A 23,570-nucleotide genomic window follows, 5' to 3' on the forward strand; every position below is an offset into this window, starting at 1 on the left:
AAGTTTGTGGCACAATGCACATTTTGTCACTTGCTGCCTTGAATAACAACACAACAAAGGCTGAAGGCCACAATGCAAATTCCACATTAAAAATTAAAAATGATGGTGTAACACACTAGGCAATATCAACTCTTAAAAATAGTGTCTCAGCAGCTTTTCAAAGGCCACCAGAATTCGTAGCAAACACAAAAAAAGCATAATTTCCAAGCCCCCACAGATCTCACCCCTTCAACATTCCCAAATGAGACAAATGGGTCAGTTCTACAAGCAAGGATGATCCTGCAAGTAACTAGGAGCTATGCTGTCATAGCTTTAAATATTAAAACCAACACTTCAAACTGTATCTATTGAAAGAGCGTTCAGTGCCAGAAATGATATGATTATTGAATATCAGGCTTTGGTTCATTTAATATGCTAAGTAATGGTGTAGTATGATGTATGAACCAGATCTCTGCATTCCATGGGCAACGTGAGAACTCAGCCCAAGAAATTTTATTGATTGATTGATTGATTGAACAAATTTATAAGGCTGCCCAACTCACACATGGTGGCTTACAGAATTAAAAACCACAAAAAGACATCAACCATTTTCTGTATAATTGAAGTTTGCTTCCTCATCTTTCGGAGGGGTGCAAGGAAGGAATGGATAAATTCTGCTCCTTCCTGTAATAATTTAAATATAGGAATACGTATGTAGGTTAAAGGACAAATACTAACAGGATCATCTTTTTTGCTGCATTTGAAAACTACATCATCTTTATCTGCTTCACTTGCACTTATAATCAGAGCGGGGCAAATTTTTGGTTATTCATTTTTATTGTTAAAATCTCAAGATCCATCAGCAGCTGAAGTTAACTGCCAAACAGTAGCTTGGTGTAGATTTATATTCAGCAGAATTGATGAATAAGTGCCTCTTTTGATCCCCCCCTTTTTGATTTCAGCTGTTTAATAATTATATATTTTTGTTTTATTTGCTTGAAAATTGGGATGAAAACACTTTGCTCATCTACTGCAAACCATCCAGTTACCTACCCCTACCCATTCCTGTTTTGCTATTCTCTTATAAATAAAAAGGATGTTAGTAGCAGTAACAAAAGTAAAAATACAAAACCTCTCTTTCCCAGGATACTTACTCCAGTTCCATAATATGGAGCTGTATTTGGCTGTAGTTCAACAATAATAGGAAAACGTATTTTTTATTACATGGAAAAGTACCTAAGAGTTTCTGGTAGATTAGGATGTGTTTTTTAAAATAACAGAGTGTACGTTACTATGGATCAAAGCCACGACCTGGCCTTATTAAGTTTTTTAAGTAGTAGCAGTAGTATACATACCAGAGCTAGCTTTCGAAGTATCTACTCACTGCTTGTGGGAACTCACTCCGTGAGAGGTGCGAAAATATAACCACTGCAAAGGCATATTTTATTAGAATGGCTATTTTAGAAAAGCCAATATTCATTAAAAAAAGGGGGGGACCTATTTGATACTTGGAAGTGTACTATATTTGAATGCCCATACTGTAACAAAAAACTGATTTACATGCACATGTGATGTACATGGGATTACATGCACATGAGTCCACATGGGATCTCCATGCGCTGAACTTGGCCCTCTTGCTTGGTTCTTTTGCTGTCTGCTCTGAGAGGCAGGAAGAGAAACCCTGAAAGACGCGGTTGTCTGAAAAGGACATTTCTACACCAGTCTCGTTCGCTAAATCACCCGATCACGAGAGTTCCGACTGGGCAAAACGAGGTCACTGCCTGGGAGGGAATGGAATTTCCGCTCTTCGCTGACCACGCCCCAAATCTAGGCAGCCCTACCGAGGGGCGGGGACTACTAGGGTGGGAGTAACGGAGCAACCACACAGGTAAACCCATCGTCCAATCAGAGGCGGTGTAAGGAAAGGAGTTAGGCGGTCGCCGCACACTTTTATTTAAAGCGACACCACGTATTACTAGAAAGAGCAGCCGGGCCACGCCCCCTCCATTCCGCTTGCGCCAATCAGCCTCCGAGGGATCGCTGTCTCCCGAGCGTGCCAGTGTTTGGAGCCAGGGGGGCGGCGGCGGCGGCGGCGGCGGCGGGCGCTGTCTCGCAAAGGGGAGGGGCTACCTGACAGGAGCGGCGGCGCGCGGCCAGCCGGCGCCGAGCCAATTGCGACACGGGAAGCACCGGCGGGCGGATCGGACCGGACGGCTGCGCTTGAAGAGGGGGATGGGGCACCCAAGCGCCTGCGAGGCAGCGCCCTGAGAGGTGGCCGGGCCGGGCTCGGTCCCCCGCGGCGAGGGGGCCGCCGGGAAGGACGGTTCGGGGAGGAAGAAGCGGAGGACCGGGCGGGAAGGATGGCGACGATGCCTCTTCAGTCCGTTGTCGCCTGCTCGGAGACTCGGAAGTTCACGCGGGCGCTCAGCAAGCCGGGCACGGCCGCCGAGTTGCGGCAGAGCGTCTCCGAAGTGGTGCGGAGCTCCGTTCTCGTGGTGAGTGGCGGCGAGGGGTGGGCGGCGGACCGGGGAGGTCCCCGAGTGGAGCGGATGGTCTTCCTCTTCTCTCCGGTGGGCTCGGAGACCCCTGCGCCCCTTCCTTGCTTGGTTGGGACGGGGACAGCGGCCACACCTGAGTTGCTCAACCGAGCCCTCTCCAGCTTGGAGACTGGTGGCCTGACCCAGCCACGCCGCCCGCCGCGCGGGTCTGTCTGAAAGCAGCCAGCGTTCGTCTATTGCCCCGTCCGTGCCCCTGTTCACTTCAGACGTGTCTCCCCGCGCCTCTTCCAGTGCCCCTCATTCCCAGGGAAGCGTGTCTAAGCATCGCTCTCGCAGGGTCCGGGAGGAAGGACGTGGCCAAGGCATTTAATCTTGATTCCGCTTCTCCGCGTCCCAGTGAATGTCCCGCTCCCTTTTCTAATCGAAGTCGCCGTGCCGGAATTCCCGGGGCTCGCTTGGGCGGCGTAAAACCGCGCTCGGGGGGTGAGATAGCGACGCCTTTTTCCGGCTCGGATTTCCCCACCTTTCGTTTTCCTCCCTGTTTGTGCAGAGACCTGTTTCCCGTTGTCTGAATCCTGTTTCCCGTTCCCTGCTTCGAAATACTGAGTACACAGGAACGGGAAGGGGGGGGGTGATCTCTTCCCTTCTGCAGCAGCTGGCTCCAGACGTGCGGTTTTCCCTTTTCTGTAAAAACTTCCGTCCATTCACAAGGAGTCCCGCCTTCGTTTCCTTCCCGCGATATGAATGAATGAATGAATGAATGAATGGCTGGAAAACTTCGGAGGGAATTTCAGGGGTTTATGGGGGGAAAAAAAGGTGTCTGTCATCAAATGCCTCCGTAAAATACTCAGCCATGCTTTGAAAAAAATAAAAAAGCACTAAATCTTTTTAGTTTTATGCTTTCATAAAAAAATACAAATCCAGTATTTCTATTTATCCATATATATTTTACTGTCCTCTGTTTTATTTTTGTTTTGTTATGAACTGAAATGTTTCATGGACTTTTGGGAACAAGGGCAGAGATTTTAGAAGATTTGTCTTGAAAAAGTGGAAAGAACAGAAGAAAGAAATTGATAGAATCATGACAAATATGAAAGTGATTTGATTGAATTACATGTCAGTTTAAATTAAGCTATTTAAACAGAGTTAGTGTTTTACTCTGTGCATATTACTGCTTTTCTCCTTCTGTGGGAGCGTCCATGTATTGTATGTGTGCTGTTCTGATGCTGCAGGTTATAGACCCTCTGATCTACATGGAATTAAATACCACCTTGGCAGCTTTGATTCTCTTCCAGCTCTTTTTACTACAACGTGCTGGTGTTCAAAGAGCTGTTTGCTCATTTTCACCCAGGTAAGTTAAGGAGAAATCTGTATCTACAGCAATAGACAAGATTTCAATGTCATTGAAAATAGGTAAAATAGGAGAGAGAGAAAGAGGAAGAGAGAAGCCGGGAGACTGTGAGTTCTAGTCCCGCCTTAGGCATGAAGCCAGCAGGGTGACCTTGGGCCAGTCACTCTCTCAGCCCTTGGAAGAAGGCAATTGGCAAACCACTTCCAGAATCTTGCCAAGAAAACTGCAGGGACTTGTCCAGGTAGTTGCCAGGACTCAAAGACACAAAAGAAAAAAACCCCAAAAGTACTGTACAAGCAATCTGCTGCTAATAATTTGGGTGTCTGTATTCACAATAGTAGTCAAGACTGGGTGAATTTGATGGTGATATTAAAGACTCTTACTATCTATTTGAACACTTGACATAACTGTGGCCCTTAAATATAAAAATCTAGTTTCTTTAAATTTGAGAGGCCATGAATTCTAGTCCTCCTTTAGGCATGGAAGGCAGCTGGGTGACTTTGGGGAAAATATGAGTCTCTTTCTCTCTCTCAGCCCAACCCACCTCACAAGCTTCTTGTGGGGCAAATAGGAGGAGGGAGCATACTTGTTTAGAGTCAACACTGACTAGATGGTATATAATCAATTTTGAACAAATAAAGGGGACATATAAATCAAATAAACTGTTTTCAGCTCATTAGGTAATAATTTCTATATACAGTAATTCAGGTATGATAGGCATTGCTGCAGATATATAAATTAAATATACCTTTTACGTAATTTTCTAGTCAAGACTCTTTTTCTGCAGATTTGGAATAATTTTATTAAAGCTACTTAAGGACAGATATATGATTGTCTTTTTGATGACTGCAAGTTACCTGTTACGCTATACTGTATCTTACTTCTATTGGTTACAAGTAGAAATTAAGCAGGATTCAGCAAGTGGTCTCTTCAAGGTGTTTTAGGACTAGATCTCTTATGGATCTTTGTGCTGGTGGGGTTAGTCACATTGGTCAAAAAATTTATAAGGCCAACATTGTACTCACAGCTTTGGAGGTTGAAAATAACATAGTTAGCAATGACTTGGTTGTACTTTTCTATTGAACTGACAGTTTAACATTTTTTGCATCTTGGTTATGTGTCAGTATGTTGCATGTACTTCCAGTTGGTGGGATGCAGGTAATGGTACCGTCACTTGCAGGGTAGTCTCCAGATTAGAAATCCTAACTTGCAAACAAGAATGTGAGCATGCTTGGAACAAATTTAGATTTTGGTTATACTTGTGGTGCACTGAGTAGAAAGTGCCCTGTCGTTACCATTAGCAGGAAATGCTGCATGTAGGGTTGGCAAACCTAGTCTATATGTCCTCTATCTTATAAAACAGAATTAGGTGAAAGTCTTGATTGTTCAAAGCAATATTGGGCAGTAGAGAAAAGTTGATATTCTAGAGGTGACAGACTTGTCCCTGGGGGAGCTGGGGGTGCTGACGACCGACAGGAAGCTCTGGCGTGGGCTGGTCCATAAAGTCACGAAGAGTCGGAAGCGACTGAATGAATAAACAACAACAGAGATCAGTATCTATGGACTTCTCTGGTGATCACTATGGCATAAAGAAGTTTGCAGTTTAGAACATAAGAAGGTAAATAGTGAATGAATGAATGAATGAAAGAAAGAAAAGAAAATTATGTTTCTGTGAAGGTAAAGGATGTAGCAGAGCTAAATGAAGATGGTCTGATCTTGTGGAGTTGATGAATATATGCAGGAACGTGAAGAGGTAGGTTTAATTACGAATGAAGTAGTGATCTCTGTTCTTACAGAGGAATGGTTGGTAATGGTTGCCTATCATTTGTCATAGTAGGAGGGATGAGTTTTGATTAAAACTATAACATTCAGAATGAAAGTGACCTGGGGAAAATTACTTTGCTCGGTAACATAAATGAATAGGAATGAGTTGAGAGAGGAAGAGCAAAGCAGTTGGGTGATTTGGTGACACAAGAATGAATGAGAATTTGTGGCTGTTTGATGAGTCTTTAGAAAAATGTTTTTCTGAATGCATGATTTAAGCATAATTCTATTCATGCTTCCGGACAGAAAAGGAATGAATAGAAGACCATGACTGAATGAAAGATTAAGAGGTATAGTGATAGAACAATGATTCAGGATTCTGAAGGTGGATTATGGTATCAAGAGTGGATATTGAGGAAAAAATAGGTGGGAAAGAAAATAAACTTTTTCATTTTGAAAAAGAATTACAGGATAGATTAGCTTCCCAATTGAAAGAATGGAAAATTGACATAAGGAAAGAGGGTGTAAAAGCTGCTTGGAACAAGGTGAACAGAATTATGTTACAGAATACCACATAAAAGTATATGGATTTATAATGGGCAATATGAAAAAGAACGCTTGGTGGAATGATGAAGTGAAAGAGGCTGTGAATGAAAAAAATGCACATAAAAGTATAATTGCTGCAAAAAATTAGGCTATAGAGAGCAAAGATAGTTGCAGAGAATGTAGTCAGAAAGATCAAAAAGAAGCAGAGGGAATACACAACAATTTCTATAAAAGTTCGCTTTGGAAGTAAGTAAAAAATAAAGAGCCTCCAGCAGCATTACTGGATCAAATGATCTGTGATGAAAATGAAGTCAGAAGATGCCAGAAGGAATATATAAGAGATTTGCATCGAAATGATAGTGGAAGTGAAGATGCTAGAAATGTTAGTGTCCATGAGAAAAATAATGAACGTGAAGTCGTAAATCCTGCAAGAATTGTCATAAAATGGTAAGACTGCAGATATAACTGAAGAAATATTAAAATACAGATGTTGTTTGCTTATGGAATGACTGTGCAATTCGCTTAATGTGTGTGTGATATGTACCTTATGATTAGAAGACTCGTAATTGGGGTTCTCTTAGCTTAGGGGGAGCAATACAAGTTGAGATCACATTTTTTTATATTTTATCCCAATAAATCCTTAAGAACAGTTGTTATTGTTCCATTATATAAAGGACAAAGTAGCAAGGAGATTAGCTTGTTTACTGTGCCAGGGAAAGTTCTTATGGAAGGGGTATAGGAGGTGTCAGTAAGCAAAATCTTGGAAGTTTTATTTAGCTTTGAGCTGGGCAAGATCTGTGCAGGTCAGATTTTTGCTCTTTGAAGGTCACTGAGAAATGTATGACTATGAGAAATAAGTCTATTGTATATTTGTTGATTGTGGAAAGCATATGATAAAATAAATAGGGTTGAATTATGGATGTGTTTAGTGAATATATGCGGGTTGCTTCCTGAGTGCAATGCAGGCAGTATGATTTTGAGGTGTAACGTGTGAGAATAAATGGAGTGCCTAGCAAATGTACTGCACAGGGAATAAGACAAGAATGGGTATTATTTCCCTGGTTGTTTAATATGTTTATGATTAAGTGTATACAGAATGCTTACAATAACATTAGACATGGTTGGTTGAGAATGTGTAGATATATATATCAAGAGAGGAAGAGAGAGAAAGAGAGTGTTCTGTTTTTGGCTTAGAATTAAATTATTTGCAGCATATGTTAGACTGTATGATACAATGAGGAGTAGGGTTCTGAAAATTAATGTACCAGAGATGAGGTTTGTTGTTTTTAACAGGGAAAATGGTATGAGCAATTGCAAGTTATACATCAGTGCTGAAAAACCAAGCATATAGAAAAAATTATGTACCTTGAATGGAATGTTTACTAAAGATTGAAACATGGACAGAGAAATTTTAAGATGAACAAATGCTGGTAAAAAGATAGTGGGCAATATGTGGTTTTTGTGAGGAATGAATGTTGACAGATGGAAAAATGGCTGTGTATAGAACATGCTTCTGCCCACTTTGTTACATGGAAATGAAAGTTGGGTCTGTGAAGAGAAACATAAAAGTTAAATGCTGTGGATATGAGCTACTTAAGAGGTAGGTGTGATAAGAAGAAATAGCTGTTCCTCTTATCCTATCCACAGACGTTTTGTGGCTGCCTCATCTTCCTGATTGGCTTAAGGACTGTTTTGCTGTACAGGAAAAGTTAAATCAGTTAATTTCCCTTCATCCTCAAATCAACAGCCAACTTAATACTTAGAAAAAAAAATCATCTATGACTTTTTGAACAAGAATGATGCAGGCCTGCTGAGCAAGTAAAACAGATAATTATAGTCTGGTGTGTCAGAAGTAGTATGCACACCTAGTGCTTTTAACCATCCATTCCAGAGGCAACCCTATACAATAGCCCTTTCACCTCCTTTCTTGGCCATCATACTTTTCTTTATGAAATGTGGAGCCAGCAGGACTCTCAGAAAATTATGGTTTATTCATTCAGAAATCAGGGTAGTGCTAACCAAGATCCTAGTCTTTTGCTAGCTTAATTTTAGCCTGTCATCTGTTCTATCTCTACTTAATTTAAGCTATCACTAAGCCTGGAGATTTGGATGTGCCCATGCAGTGGTTGTGTTGATTTGTTGCTGGTTGTTTTAGTCTTTATCTCAGCTGCCAATTATGCATGCATTACTTGTATTGTTATGTTGATTTATGGTGCTTTTAACTGATAGCCTCCCAGAGTCATGAATTTGAGATGGATGGCCATATAAATAGAAATGATAAAAAAATCTGGTAGTATAACCCAAATCATCATGGAGGGAAATCCAAGTATTTATTTTTTAAAAGTCTAAAAAAGGGAGAAGTGTGTAAAGTGCAATGAATAAACTAACTACAGTGTGATCAGCTAAGGAAACTGGACCTCAGAATTATGGGGATAAGGACCTATATACATGATACAGAGTTGTGGTATTAAATCTGATATAAGCCACAGGTATTCCAATAAAACTATCAGAATATTTTAATATGGCCAAGACTTGGATTGAACAGAAACAGACTTATCATAGCTTTTTAAATTAAATAGTTTTTGAACATTTATGATCAAGTATTTTCACTTAGCTCAACAACTGCGTAAATTTTCATATTTTATCCTTGAAAAATAAAGTGACAGCCACAGAATTATAGGTGTTTTTTATCTTGCCTCCTTCAAATGAAAGAATAATCTTTGGAATTCAAATTGAATATCACCACAAATATTTTCAGCTCTACCAAGCCCCCCCCCTCCCAATAAGGGTTTTAAAAAGAAAGCTGGAAAAAATTGTATTAATGATTTGATAAGTCATAGAGAATTTTGAATCAGAGAAAGGGACTTAAATGTATCAGTTCCACCATAAATGACTTCCTAGCTGCTCTGAATTGCCCTGATCTGTTTTTACTTCCCAATTTGCACCAAGCTAGTAAAAAGCCTTATTAGATAGATAAAACAAACAAAAAACCTCTTGCTTGTACCATACTTGGAAGCTCTTACATAAAAGTGTAGGAAACCCATAAAATTATATGAGAATATGGAAGAATAGATAAGTTGTCTTTGAGTGATATTTACTGTGTCATAAAGCACAAAGCCATTTTCTGGTTTGGTTTATTATGTTGCTAACCTTACAGAAGCAGGTTAGAGGCCATAATCACAACAAGTAGGTTACTGTTAATTAAATAGCACTGACTGTTAGCCAGGACTAATAGTTAATGTGTGCTTAAACAGACTTGTGTTCTCTAGGACCATGACAGAAGTGCTTTGCCATTGCCTTCTTGGATGTTTTTTCAACTTTCCAGTCTAGCCTACAACCCAGTTATTCCATCCAAATATTAACCAGGCCTGGCCTTGTTTAGCTTCCAAGATTAGCTAAGTGTAGCCACCTGCTGAAGCCTCTATTTATGTAGAAGTTCAAATTAATGCATATCTGATAGATGGCTGTCAACTCTCTGCTTGAATATAGGCAAGATTATCACATTTTTGGGTAATGGATTCCACTGACAAACTGCTGTTAGTGCTAGGAAGTATTTTTTCCAAGATTTCAGTTGGAACTTAAGTCTATTATCCTATGCCCTGTATTGTAGAATGATAGAGAATGGGCCTTAAGCCTTCATCTCTGTGACATCCTTTCAGATAGTAGAATGCTCTCATTTCTTCCTTCAGTCACCTTTTCTAGACACACTCAGCTCCTTAAATCTCTTTTCATAGGACTTACTTTCTAGTTTCCTGGACATTCCCACTAGTTTCCTGGACATTCCCACTATAACTATTAGAGTGGTGCCCAGAACTGGACATAATAGTTGAAGTGGAGTCTGACCAAAGTAGAAATTGAACACTTCTGTTGATTCAGACTAAGACTGCATTTGTCTTTTTTGCAGCCAGATCACAATGCTGACCCCAATTCTATTTCAACATTTTTTCACCATTATCAAGGCAGTATCTCATGATGGTTTTTATGTTATTTCTGTATTATAGGGTATTAACTATCCTGCCCAATTTCATGCCATCTGCTAATTTAATAAGTATTCCCTGTACCTTTTTATCCAGGAGTGACCCGTATGCTAGCCCTTACTCCTTACTCCAATTTAATGAGGAACCATTAAAGACCACATTTTGAACCTAATTCTTGAACCAGCTATGTATTCAGTTAATTGCTATGCCATGCAACCACAGTTAATTAGCTGGTGAGTAGGGATGCGGTGGCGCTGCAGGTTAAACCGCTGAGCTGCTGAGCTTGCTGATCGGAAGGTCGGCGGTTCGAATCCGCATGACGGGGTGAGCTCCCGTTGCTAGTCCCAGCTCCTGCCAACCTAGCAGTTCGAAAACATGCAAATGTGAGTAGATTAATAGGTACCGCTTCGGCGGGCAGGTAACGGCGTTCTGTGACTGTCATGCTGGCCACATGACCACGGAAGTGTCTACGGACAAATGCCGGCTCTTCGGTTTTGAAACGGAGATGAGCGCCGCCCCCTAGAGTCGGACACGACTGGACTTAATGTCAAGGGAAACCTTTACCTTTACCTTAGAATGTTATGGGTATTTTGTCAAATTCAAAATAAGATTAGCCAGGTGAGATTTGTGTTTGGTCAATCCATGCTAATTTCTGGTAAGTATTACATTGTTTTTAGATTGCCTACAGAGCATTCTCTTTACGATCTGCTCTAGAATTTTCCCAGACATTGATGTGAGGCTGACTTCTTTTTAATTCCCAGATTTGCCCTCTGTTTTTTAAAGTTAGAAACAACATTTGCATCATCTCAGATTTCTCGAAGTTACTATATAAAAATTACAGCCATCAATTAATTTCCTTTATTTTAGAGAATTTTATTAAGTTTCAAGACAAGGATAAAAGCTATGAAAAAACTACAAAAAAAGAAAAAAAAATGTGTGAAAACACAAGCAAATTTTTTTCCCAAGATTACAGAAAGATGTGACTTCCATCTTTTAAAAGCAAGGATATACAAAAATTTCCATAATCTCTTACTCTATATTAAACCAAAACCACATTACTTCTGTAAATCATTCCACTTTAGCACATTATAAAAATCACTAAGTACAGTTACTCCCCCCTTATATTAAAATTAAAGAAAATCATATAGACCTCCTAAATAACTTCCCCCCAAAAGATAACTCATTTAATTATTCCCTTCCTACTACTATTCTATACATTTCTACTATAAGAATCAAACTAAAAAGCACATAAATTGTCTGCCATTATACTTAATAGTACAAGAGTTTTAATAATATTAATCTTAATAAACCCAAAAAACAAAAACAATTCAAAACAGTAGCCTTAAATCAAATCATTAAAACATCCAGATAAACATTTTTATACCCTAATAATCTTAATCCAAATCCTTAAAAGCAAATAACATCAGTCAAACCCTTAAAGCAATCCAGATAAACATTCTTTAACCCTTATCCCACTTCCAAATAAACCAGAGCAATTACATATCCTCACAGTGTGCACAGAGCTTTTCTCCTGAAAAAATCAAACAGCCCAACTGCCCCCCTCAGAGATTCCAGCTTCTCTTCAAAAAACCTCCCATACATAATAACCCCTTCTTTTTCATGACATTCTACCAGAAAGTCAATTTCACTTATTGCTTGCAGATCTCTCTCTCCCCCTTAAATTTCTCCAGCTCCACTATCTGATCTTCATCCAGCATCTCAATAGAAATCCTGATCTCATTCTTAGAAGAAACATTTCTATCACTGTTGAATTCCTCAGTTTCATCCACCACATCCCCAATGTCATGTTCACCATTTCAACGTGCATTGTACATCGTAATGTTTCACATGCCAAGGCACTGATGCGCATTTCTGGTTGGGAGGGAGCTGCTGTGGGACCTTGTACCAAGCTCTCTATCTGTGTTCATTTCGATGGAATGTGTTTGGGTTATCTTCTCTGTTCAAGGTTTTTTCCCGCTGATCAGCAGAACTCGTTAGGAGCACCTGGGATTGTGAATTTGAGACGATTGTACGGGGGGGGACTTCATTTGTATTGGGGGGGTTTTAGTTTGATTTTGGCGCACTTTCATCATTCTCAGCTTTCTTTGTACTTGCATACTATTCTTAAGTAAACCAGATATTATTAAGCTCCTGCTTGTGAGTCTGAGAGTGTTTCAGAATAGGCAACCATCACACCCAACCTGATGGCACATTTTAGATCTCATATTTTCCACAGTGTCCTGGATATCTTGCATAAAAGCTTGGTAGAAGTCAGAAGAAATCTGTTTAAAATCTTGGTGGAAGTCAGAAAAAATCTGTTTAAAATCTTCCATGTCTCACGGAGTAGATTATAATGCCCCCTAGGAGCTTAACCAGCAAAAGTTGAAGATATGGAAAAGTTCTGAAATGTATTTGCACAAGCAAGAGTGAGATAGGCAGACAGTTCCCAAGGGAAAATAGAAACAGAAAGCTGAAGGTTCAAATCAGGTGATTCAACGTGTAGGAACATGCTAATATCTTCAAATTTAGTACAAAAATAATAACAGGAAGACAATTGTTTACTCTCAATCCTCCTTTACATTTGGAAGGAAAATGAGTCCAAAACTGAAAAAAGAATTGTTTAAGAAAGTAATACCAAAAATAACAATAAGCATCAAGAGAGCCAGCTTCTCCTCCCTGTAGAAAGCCTCTTAGGTTACGCATACCTAAAAAAGCATAAATTTGGTGATATAGAAATGGGGTGGCCAGTTTTAGTGTGCCTTTAAGGCTACAGCGCAGCTTGGAAAATGATGACAGCCCCACCTCCAAGCTAGCTCTTACCAGTCAAACGCAAAACACTGTGATGTTTTGGCTGCAAGCAGCCATCCAGAGGACAGATGGGGTGATTCCAGGTGTTGTCCTTTATCCAGAGAATGTTTCTGGGCTTCAGGAAAACCTGCCTGAGCCTGAAAAAAATTGCCACGTTGTCAGCTCTGCCTGCTAGACCTGCAGGCACAGCTGCTCAGTCCACCATTTCTGCACTGGAAGCCCAGCCATCAATTAGTTTCTTTAGTGCCATATGATGCAGTTCATTTGGTCTTGGGGACTTAAACTCATTCAGAGTAAAGAAATACTCTGTGACCCTGTTTCAGTTAGTTCCAGGCTACAAGTGTGCCTCTCTATCCTGTTCTTCAGAATTTTCCTGCGGAATATATACAGGTAGCCCTCAGTTAACCATTGTAATTGGGACTGGGAACTCTGTTGCTAAGCAACATGGTCATAAAGAGAAAAATCATATGCAATTCCATCAGTCCCAGTTGTGGTCATTAAGTGAATCATGCATGGTTGTTAAGCGCAATGTCATGTGACCGTGACTTGCAACTTCCTGCCAGCTTTCCCGTTGACTTTGCTTGTTGGAAGCTGGCAGTGAAGGTTGCAAATGGCGATCACGTGACCACTGGATGCTGCGACCGTTGTAATTGCATGCTGGTTGCCAAGCACCTGAATCACGATCACGTGATGATGGGGATGCTGCAGTGGCACAACTTCGAGGACCGGTTGTAAATCTTGTTCAGCACCGTCATAACCTTGAACGGTCACTGAACAAGTGATCATGAAGCGAGGACTATCTGTACATTTTTGATGAACAGTGTACCAAAATAGGACTTGATGGCATTTTGATATCTTTGTATATTGATTCTTTCCTTTTCCATTTGAACTTATTTAAAGAAGCCCCCCATTTTTGTTCTTAGCTTCCTTAACCAACCTCAGCTCATTTGGAGTTTTACATTTCCTGACACCATCTTTACAGTTCTGGGCTACTTGGCATGTACTCTTTCTGGATAATCTGGATCTCTTTCCACTTCTTAAACATATGTCCTTCTTTCCCCCTCTACAGTGGATGGTCACATTGGTACTTTATGCTGTATTTTTTTTCCTCATGGGAATGATTTGTAATTGTGCTTTTATTATTTCTTTTTTAAAGAATGTTCAGTCATCTTGAGCTTCTTTTTCTATTAGGTTCTCTTGTCGTGGAATTCCTATTTCTCATTTCATTAAAATCTGCTTTTTTGAAGTCCAAGTTATGTGTTCAGCTGCACTTGGTTTTAATTTGGCTTACAATCAATTATCTGAATGTTACATGGTCACTTTCCTCCATAATCTTGCTACTTCTGTTTCCTTCCATATTAATTAGCAGTGGGCCTTCCGTATTGGTCAGTATCAAGTCAAGGAAAGCTGATCCTTGTTTTTTTCCTCCAGCTGTAAAGAAGAAACTTGAATGGTGCATGAATTTCAAAGTTAAAAGTAAAGATACCAGAGTAAACTATGTACAATTAAAGAGATGCATAAAATCTAACCGCTAGATGGTGTAATATTTCATAGTTTCAAACAGATGAAAGATTTAAGATTTGTACAACTTATAATTAAAGTGAAAGATTTGTTTACCCTTTAATATGGTATTTTTTATAAATATGTTTAAACTTTTGCATCATATATCATATAGTTTCTTGCTATAGATATTGGTCAAAGGTTATCTCTGTTTTTTAAAAAGTATCCATTAGAATGTCTTTTATATCTAAGTGGATGCAATTTTAATACTAAGTGTACACTCTATAATGTGCAATATAAATGATTGAAAATAGGAAGAAATATTGACTTTTTACTTCCCACACATAACTGATAAAACAATATTATCATCTCACATGCAATTCAGAGAGATTTTGGATACATGTTATTCAGTGTCATCTTCCTGTAAACTTGCCCTCTCTCAAGCTGTTGAGTATCCTTCCTCCCATTGGTTAAAATGAGAATTTTTAGTTTTAGTTTTCATTAAGGCATTTTGGAGTTTTTAAGTTTTGTGCCATTATATATTTATATTAATATTCTTATATATCTGCTGCATATCAAGATATGTGTGTCTCTTGCTCAAGATGTTAATCTTGATATGCAGCAGATATATAAGAATATTATATCCACTAACAACCTTTTATAAAAGGTCTCTTAAGAAAAAGGTTAATTGGATACATTTTACAAGATTACACTGAATACAAGAAAACCAAAATATTTTCCTGTAAAATACATTTTTGATGTATCAGGCCATCTTTAAGAACCTATACATGTCTATACTGGTTAATCATCTTTTTCCCATTGAGGCTGCTGATTTTGTCTTTATGTTACCCTGTTTTGGTCTTTTGCTGAATTTTAATTTTATTTTTACTGTTTTCTTGTATATTATTGTTTGGTTCCTTTTGATGGAGAAGTGCAGGATACATTTTTAAAGAAATGATGCCATTTCCTGACTTTTCTTAGCAGTATTGATTTTTCTTAACTGATTTTTCTTAGTTAAAGATAAAACCCTGTTGCTATGCCCCCAAGTAGGACATAGCTGATTTTAATGTCAAATAGACTTGATTTTACCTAAGTGTGTAGTGTTTAGTACTGAATTCTAGGCAAGCTCAACAATCAGATAGGAGTATGAATGTTACACGATATGTTACATATTTGGTAATTCATAGTTACTTTATTTCATTGTTTTGTGGGATTTCTTTTTTCACTTATGGTGGTTGTTTCTCAAACTGTGGATGATGGCCATTATACCTGGGATGACAGTGCTGTAGGGCTTAGGTAAGCAATGTGTCTGTGGGTGCCAGTTTTTCTCTGGCACCCCTCAAGCTTCTTGTTTTAGCTGGTATCTTATTTTCAGGGAAGCCTTTGAGCCCATAAAGCTCCAGCTAGAAAGCGAGGGAGAATCTAGGGCATATTTGCTTTCTGGTAGGTGGTAGTTTATGACTGGTCATGCCCATCATGGGTGCCATTTTTTCACAACATCTACTTCATGCTGTCAAAATTCCAAATATGTTGCCTGCCTTTGCTGAAGGATACAGTATACTGTGGATGTTTTAAAACTGCTAGATAGAGACTTCCGATGCAACTGCCTCTTCTGCAAGACTGGGCACAGGTCTTTCTCAGATGTCATCCCTGTAAGACCAGGGGTGGGGCTGGCGCAAAGTGATTCCTGTAGATAAATATGTTCTTAGGGGCAGGTGCTTTGCATTGTAGCATGTCAGTTTCCTATTTATTGGCACAAAGGGATACTGTACATTATAGTGCTGGCGACACCCAGTCTATGCTTTTGCAATCTTTCTGGAGGCTGTCTGAATGGAGCTTGCTGACTAGTTTGGAATCTTTGTTTCAGTTCATCCATCAGGACATGGGACATTGTTCGGTTACTGAACTCTTTAGTTAAACAGTTCAAATAGCAGAATTCTGGCTGAGTCCTGCAGAACTGATAGAGCTGGACTATATGGAGAAATAACATAACCCTCTTATATGCTGATTCCTAAGTGGACTTTAGGATTACAACCAAGTTCTGAACAAGTGTATTATATGCTCTGCGTCGGTCAGCCTAAATTGTAGTCCCCACTGTATTCAGTTAACACACTGGCTAGACATTTCTAACAAACTAGTATTATCAAATCAAATCTTTATTTTGGTCATTGACCAGCATAGCATTACACAATCAACCCAACAATTTGATTAGAACAAAATAGTTAAAACCAGAAACACTAGGCTTGAATATAAGTACAATAAGATAACAGAATAAGACAAAATTTTTATTTCTGCAAAGACTATAATTCTTAAGATTTAAATGACTATTATTGTTAGTACTAATGCTATAACTCTGTAATTTCCATTAAATCTGTATTTCTGGCTATAAGCTGGTGGTTAGGCATAAAATACATAAGCCAAGAAGTAAAACTTAAATCCAAAATTTAATTTTATTACATAATTACATCAAAGGTAGTGCTTAATGCAAAAATCTGTTGGGTCATTAATGAAAAATTTGCCAAATCTGGAAATTGAATAGTGAATATATAAAAGGTGATTGATACTTTGAAAATAGCTCATTCTGTAAGAAAAGAGAAACACATTCAAGCTCATATCCTGACCTTAGTTATGTATTTTTCTGCTATACAAATTATGGACATGCTTAATCGGCTATGTCAAGCAATTCTTAGGTTGACATATTATGCGAAGAGGAAATGTGGGTTGCTTGGTTTTGGCCTCATGCATTGTGTCAAACCAGCCACTGTGGTTTATGTATTATGGTATATGGGTTAGCATTAGGTGAGAACCCAGCCACTGTGGCCTACTCAGCAAACCATATCTTCACATAGTGCGATTTGAACCACTATTTAAGAATGGAATCCTCTGCATGTCCACTTAGAACTGAATTCACTGAGGGTTATTCCTGGGCCAGCAGGTATAGAATTGTAGTCCTGTAAACAATAATTAAGTTTGCTTGCACTCAGTGGAAATTGCATTTCAGTTAATATTTATAGGATCTTATCATTTTCTTATTTGGAAATGAATGAAAACCCCCCCGTATTCTTTCATATTCCAGTAAATATAATGTTACAAACCCTCAATTCATTTTGGAGAAGTTAAAAAAAAAAAGCTCAGTTTTATGCTCTCTAGTGGTTTACTCTTTGCAGTACAGGCATATCTGAATATTTAAAATAAGCTTCCACAGCTGCACGCATTGAAGCGTTCCCATAGCAGCAACAGATGGGCAAATCTCCTGCATCTTTTTTTTCCCCCTCAAGGGCAAAGGGTCTTTTTAAAACATGCAATAGGAATCCCCCCCCACCCCCCCACCCCCACACACACCCGTCCAGCACCTCAATATTTAGGTTGAGGAAAGAATTGACTACTGGTGCAAATTCTAAGCTAAGCATTCTGGGAGAAGCTTTTCTTGCAGCAGATGAGCATTCTTTGTGCCTGGTACTAGAAGCTTCAGCGGGGTGGTGGGTTGTTTTTTTTTGGCTTCAGAAAGATTTGAGAATACTGACAAATCGAAATGAAGGCAATTTAGTTAGGAATGTTACATTTTTTATCTATTTGCTTTTCCAGCATTTCAGGGAGGATTTCTGTTAGAGGCATGGCTACATTATGAGGTGTGGCTCCTGCTGATATCTTCAAAGGATTTTTGGCATTCTTCTACGTAAGCTTAGAATATGGTGCTACTAAATCTTAATAGACGTATACTGCTGGAGGGGCTGAAGAAAACCATGCTTGTGAATTAAAGGAATATATTCTAGAATAGATACGTTAGCTGGAAGGGCAGGCTGCAGAGAATTTGTAATGGGTTGTACGACGAGTGTTATTTTATTTAAAGGTATTCGTACAGTTATTGAGAGAAACTGTTCATATATTTGCAAACATCAAAGAGAAAATAAAGCTCTGGAATATACAGCAAATAGCTTAACAAAAGAAGATTCTGGGATACTGATCCACTCATTTTTGGTAAATGTTGATGTGCTTCATTAAGATGTTTTAAATTGATTTAATATATTTTATAACTGATGCTTCTGAAATTGTCCACCCATTCTGATTCTGTTGCTGTTGAATCATTATTACTATTTTAATAATAGTACAACATGCTAAAATGCTACTGATAATAATTTTAAGCAATATTTTTAGTAAAACATTAATATTTTTCTTGGTATGTCTATAGAGTACTATTTTTAGCATGCTCATTGTTGTTTTATGAATGTCCAAAGCATGTGTCTGGAAAAGGAGTATTTCTAGCTATAATTGGTAGTAGGAGGTAGAAGAATAAAACAAGTTATTCCTTTCTGTAAAGATGAAGTGCTTGCTGGTAAGGATAAGCAAAGCATTTAGAAGAAAGATCTTTTCAAGTATGTTTTTATTTCTATAATGAAGTGGACATATAGCATAAGGAAGTTGTTGAATAGTGCATACTTAGCAATATATGATGTATCTTGGTATTGGACCTGTTGTATTGGCATTTGAGGGAGTGGTAATGTAGCATCTAATACTTCAGTAGTACAGACAATCATTGCACATAACAAGTATGCATCTTAATGGCTTCTGACATTAATAATGAACATAGTACTGATTATTCTATTTTAGGACATCTGATTTGACAAAAATGTATGTTAATCTAAAGGGAAATTAATTAGACCAAATCTTTATTATGACAGTTATTTTCAAACTCTCTCAATATTTGCTGATTTTATTTTATGTGAACATTGTTTTTGAAAAAAGATGCACTGAGCATTAAGATACCAATGAACCTAAAATAAATCTTTGCATAGTCTTTTTAATATTTATTAAGATAGTTACCAACTGCCTTTCTGACCAAAGTCATGCTTAAGGAGATACATAATTTTTAAGAACAAGACAATTATATTAAGTACAGAATAGACTATTTTTAAATAATACAGAATATGAAATATCTCTTAAACCAGTTCAGATGAAACAATATTGATAGTCTACTAACAGAAAAGCCATCAGCTACTTGGGTAGGAAGTGCTATAATCTCGGTGCTTCCATGCCACCATTTCACTAACTTCTCTTGCTCTGCAATTTACAGCAGAGCATTTGAGGAAGATAGTAAATTGCAGGTGGGTTGATAAGCAAGATTTTGGGGTATCCTGGCTAAAACTTTATAGCCAAGCACCTTAAATTTGGAACCAGTATCATTTGTATAAGAACAGTTTTATACAATTTATGTGTAATATATTCTAGAAAGCTGTCCAGTTGTATTTTATAGCAATTGCAGAAATATTCTTTAAGGTAATTCCACATAAAGCACATCAGAGTCATTAAAAAAATGAAGTATTTATGGAGATAAACTTCAAATTTTAATAATATAAGGCATTTGATTTTTTAAAAAAGGCACGTTAATTTCTTATTTTAGCCAGAAACCCAAATTCTATAATCAATATACTTCATTGTGAAAAGATTGTACAAGGTAAAATCAAGCTTCTGACCCTTTTTAAATATTTATATACAAATAGATATAATTCCTTCATTTCTCTAGAACCCTTTGAAGGAAATACTGAGTACTAAAAGTTGCATTTTTGGTTATAACCAAATTTGATCAAGAACACTTCTGATCACGATCTACTGTAACAAGTAGAATAAACATTGTCCTGTTGTGATTAAAACCCAAAGGCTAAAAATAGTTTGTCTCAAACTTCTCACTCCTCCTCTATTACTTCCTGAGAATAAAATGAGCAGCACTGAATCCTGAATTTTTTATTTGGTTGCCTTCTTAAATTTGTCATTTAGGTTTGTATTTCTGCTTTCAGTGTCTCCATTTTCATTTCTGTGAGTACTGATGTTGATGCTAATGTCTGTTCACAGAAACAATTTACTTATCTTTCCCTTCCCCTGAAGCTCTCATCATCTTTCAGTTTTAATTCTGAGGACTGGACGACTTTCTGGAAAAATAGGGCCTGGTGCGCAGGGTTTCTGTGAGAAACGTACATCACAGAAAATAAGCATTCCTATTCAGGCTGGAGAAATCAGTAGCAGTCATCTTTATCATTTGAAGATATGCTCCATTTGCTCTATTGCAAAAGCAATGGCCAGATCTCTACTGCAAGTGACTTGGCAATCTGCTTTACTTTATGCATTCTAGTAATAGGACATATAGCGTTGCTTGAGCTACCTTTTTCTGATACATCTAGTCACATTTGGTAGAAGAAAAGTGAAATTTTAAGAAAAACTAAATGCATGCAGTACCTCTTACCCAAACCTAAATTATTTTTACTGTTTTAACAGAATAGCTTATAGTGGTGCAAGAGATTAAAAATGGGCAACCAAAAACGATTAGGGACTGGAACAGCGCCCCTGCAAGAAAAGAGTATAGCAGCAGGTGTTCTTCAGTTTGGAACAAAGGAATGTCAGGAGAGACATGATAGAGATAAATAAAAAATATGCATGGCATAGATTACATGAGAAGCGAGATTTTTTTCCTCTCTCACAATTAGGTCATCCCCTGAAATTAAATCCTTGGAGGTTTTTGACTGGCTCTTTCCCATAGCACATAGCACATAGCTGAATTGTGGAATTGGCTATCAGCAGTTGTGCTAATGGCAGCCAATTTGAATTATGTTCTGCTTTATGGCCACTGTGATAGGCACAAGAACTTTCAGTTGGTTCTTGCGTTTTATTAGAAGCTCTGTGCAAAACATCATTTCAGAATGTTTTTTCTTTTATTCAAACAACCAGACCAAGAGCAAATATTTGTTAAGCATTTACTTTCAATTTCAAGCCACATTCTTAGCAGAGCTAGCAGGGTTTATTTATGGCTAGAGACGCCAAGCTTGGGTTCTCTTGCCTCCTTTCCATTTCTAAATAAGGCACAGTGACTTGAGATACTAAACAGTGAACTTTTTTCTCTCTATTATGGATCCAATGGATCTAGCACAGTATATAACTGTATGCACTATATAACATTGGCCTAGTATGAATGTTTGTGTGTGTATGTGTGTGTTGCTCTACCTACTAACTAATTTCAAATTAAGGAAGGGCATACAGGTAATGGTAGCAGTTTCCCCTTTGTGAGTAAGGCTGGCTGCTGGCTTTTCTCTGGTTGGTAAAACCTTTGATCTTCTGTCATCTTCAACCCCTTAGGGATCGTCCATGTTGAGGAGCCAATTCCCCTGGCACTTCCTTCTTGTAGACTTTCGCAATTTTCCTGGGCTTGCCTCTTTCTCTTTGTGAACTTCAGGCTGCCATCCAACTAACAATTTAGATACTGCCCAATCCGCTGCACCCATAATGTTTTAAAAGCCGGAGCTCTCTAGGTCCATCTTAGTTGCCAACCATTGCCTCCATTCTCCACCTACTCCTTCCTAGAGTACCTGTGGTAAATTTAAGACTCTGCCTCTAATTTTATTTATTTAAAATATTTGTGTAGCCACTGATCTTAAGCCAAACTCTGGACAGCTTACCCAAAATTAAAACAATATATGCAGTTATAAAAACAAAAGAAACAGAAGAACAGCAAAACATGGATCTACAACCATACTTCCCTGATGCAACCCACAACATTCTCATCCCGCTCTGACCTTACCCTATCTCAATGCTTGGGGGAAGATCCAGGTCTTAAGGGTTCCCTGAAGATTAAAAGGGTGGAGGCCTGTTGGATCTCAGGGGGGAGGTGTTCCATAGGGTGGGGGCTGCAGTGGAGGACACATGCTTCCGAGGACCCACAAGATCATAATGTTTAAGGAAAGGGACGTTAAAGTGCCACCCTTTCCACTCCGGCGGGACAGGCAGATACCCTCAGGGAGAAACAGTCCTGCAGATAACCTGGTCCCATGCCATGTAGGGCTTTAAAAGTGATAACCAGCACCTTGAATTGCACCTGGAAGGAGACTGGGAGCCAATGCAGCTCACACAACAGGGGTATAATATGGGTAAACCTAGGGGCACACAACATTGTGCACACCACTGTATTCTGGACCACTTGTAACTTCTGGGCAATCTTCAAGGGCAGCCCATGTGCAGCGCATTGCAGGGTAATCCAAGCAGGAAGTGACTAAGGTGTGAGTGACCATGAGCAAGGTCTCCTGGTTAAGGAGAAGGTGCAATTGGCACACAAGATGGATCTGTGCAAAGGCCTCCCTAACACAGCTCCTACCTACTCATCGAGCAGGAACCATGAGTCTAGGAGGACCCTCAAATTGCACACCTGCTGTATCTGGGGGAGTGCCACCTGTCCAGAGTCAAAGATAGCATATCCCCAGACCCTGGGGGGCCAAAAACCGAAAGCCACTCTGTGTTTCCCAGGGTCAAATTGAAGTTAGTTTCTCCCCATCCAGACCCTGGGTGACTTTGGGTCAGTCACTCACTGTCAGCTCTAGGAAGAAGGTGATGGCAAACCATTTCCAAAAATGTTGCCAAGAAACTTTATATACTTGCCAAGGCAGTCAGCGGGAGTAAGAGTGACTCAAAGGCACCCTCCCCTAAAAAAAAACAAAAAACCACACACAACAACAACATCCAAAACCCTAGTCTAAAAGGATAGTTGAAAATAAACGTTTTTTAAAAGCACACGTTCATGGAAAATCAGGTTTTCAGTAGGTATTTATGTTGATGGCTGTTTACTACATCTTGAATCATAGGCAGCCTGCCTTAAATACTGATTGCTTGAGAGTTACAATGGAAAGGGGCTATGGTCTTCAGGTTGAGGCTTGTTATCTTCTTCAGTGCATCCTATTGGCCCCTGCATAATACACTACTCTGGATTAGATGGGGCTATAGCTTGATCTAGCAGGACTTTTTAAATATTCTTATACCTTCATAATAACTTATAAAATTGTTTTATTTGGTTTAGCTATCAAATTTATACAGCAATTTTACCTACCTTTGTTCTAGGCTGCTTTTTATGTAAAATCTTTTCCAGTGTAGTAAAGGTAAAGGTTTCCCTTGACGTAAAGTCCAGTCGAGTCCGACTCTAGGGGGCGGTGCTCATCTCCGTTTCTAAGCCTTGGAGCCGGCGTTGTCATAGACACTTCCGGGTCATGTGGCCAGCATGACTCACGGAACGCCGTTACCTTCCCGCCGAAGCGGTACCAATTAATCTACTCACATTTGCATGTTTTCGAACTGCTTGGTGTGCAGGAGCTGGGATTAACAACGGGAGCTCACCCC

The 23,570-nt window shown here is 39.0% G+C and overlaps 1 protein-coding gene across 3 annotated transcripts in view; it reads left to right on the forward strand.

Moving 5' to 3' along the window:
- Positions 1-2,153: 2,153 nt before the first annotated feature.
- Positions 2,154-23,570, forward strand: part of DOCK9 (dedicator of cytokinesis 9) — a 133,616-nt gene continuing 112,199 nt past the window's right edge. For all 3 annotated transcript variants that reach the window (XM_063304808.1, XM_063304810.1, XM_063304811.1), the window contains exon 1: positions 2,154-2,474. In XM_063304808.1, the coding sequence (XP_063160878.1) occupies positions 2,340-2,474 (135 nt within the window). In that variant the 5' untranslated portion in view covers positions 2,154-2,339. The remainder of the gene's footprint in view (positions 2,475-23,570) is intronic.

Source organism: Candoia aspera, chromosome 5, assembly GCF_035149785.1.
Source record: "Candoia aspera isolate rCanAsp1 chromosome 5, rCanAsp1.hap2, whole genome shotgun sequence".
Taxonomy (NCBI): Eukaryota; Metazoa; Chordata; class Lepidosauria; order Squamata; family Boidae; genus Candoia; species Candoia aspera.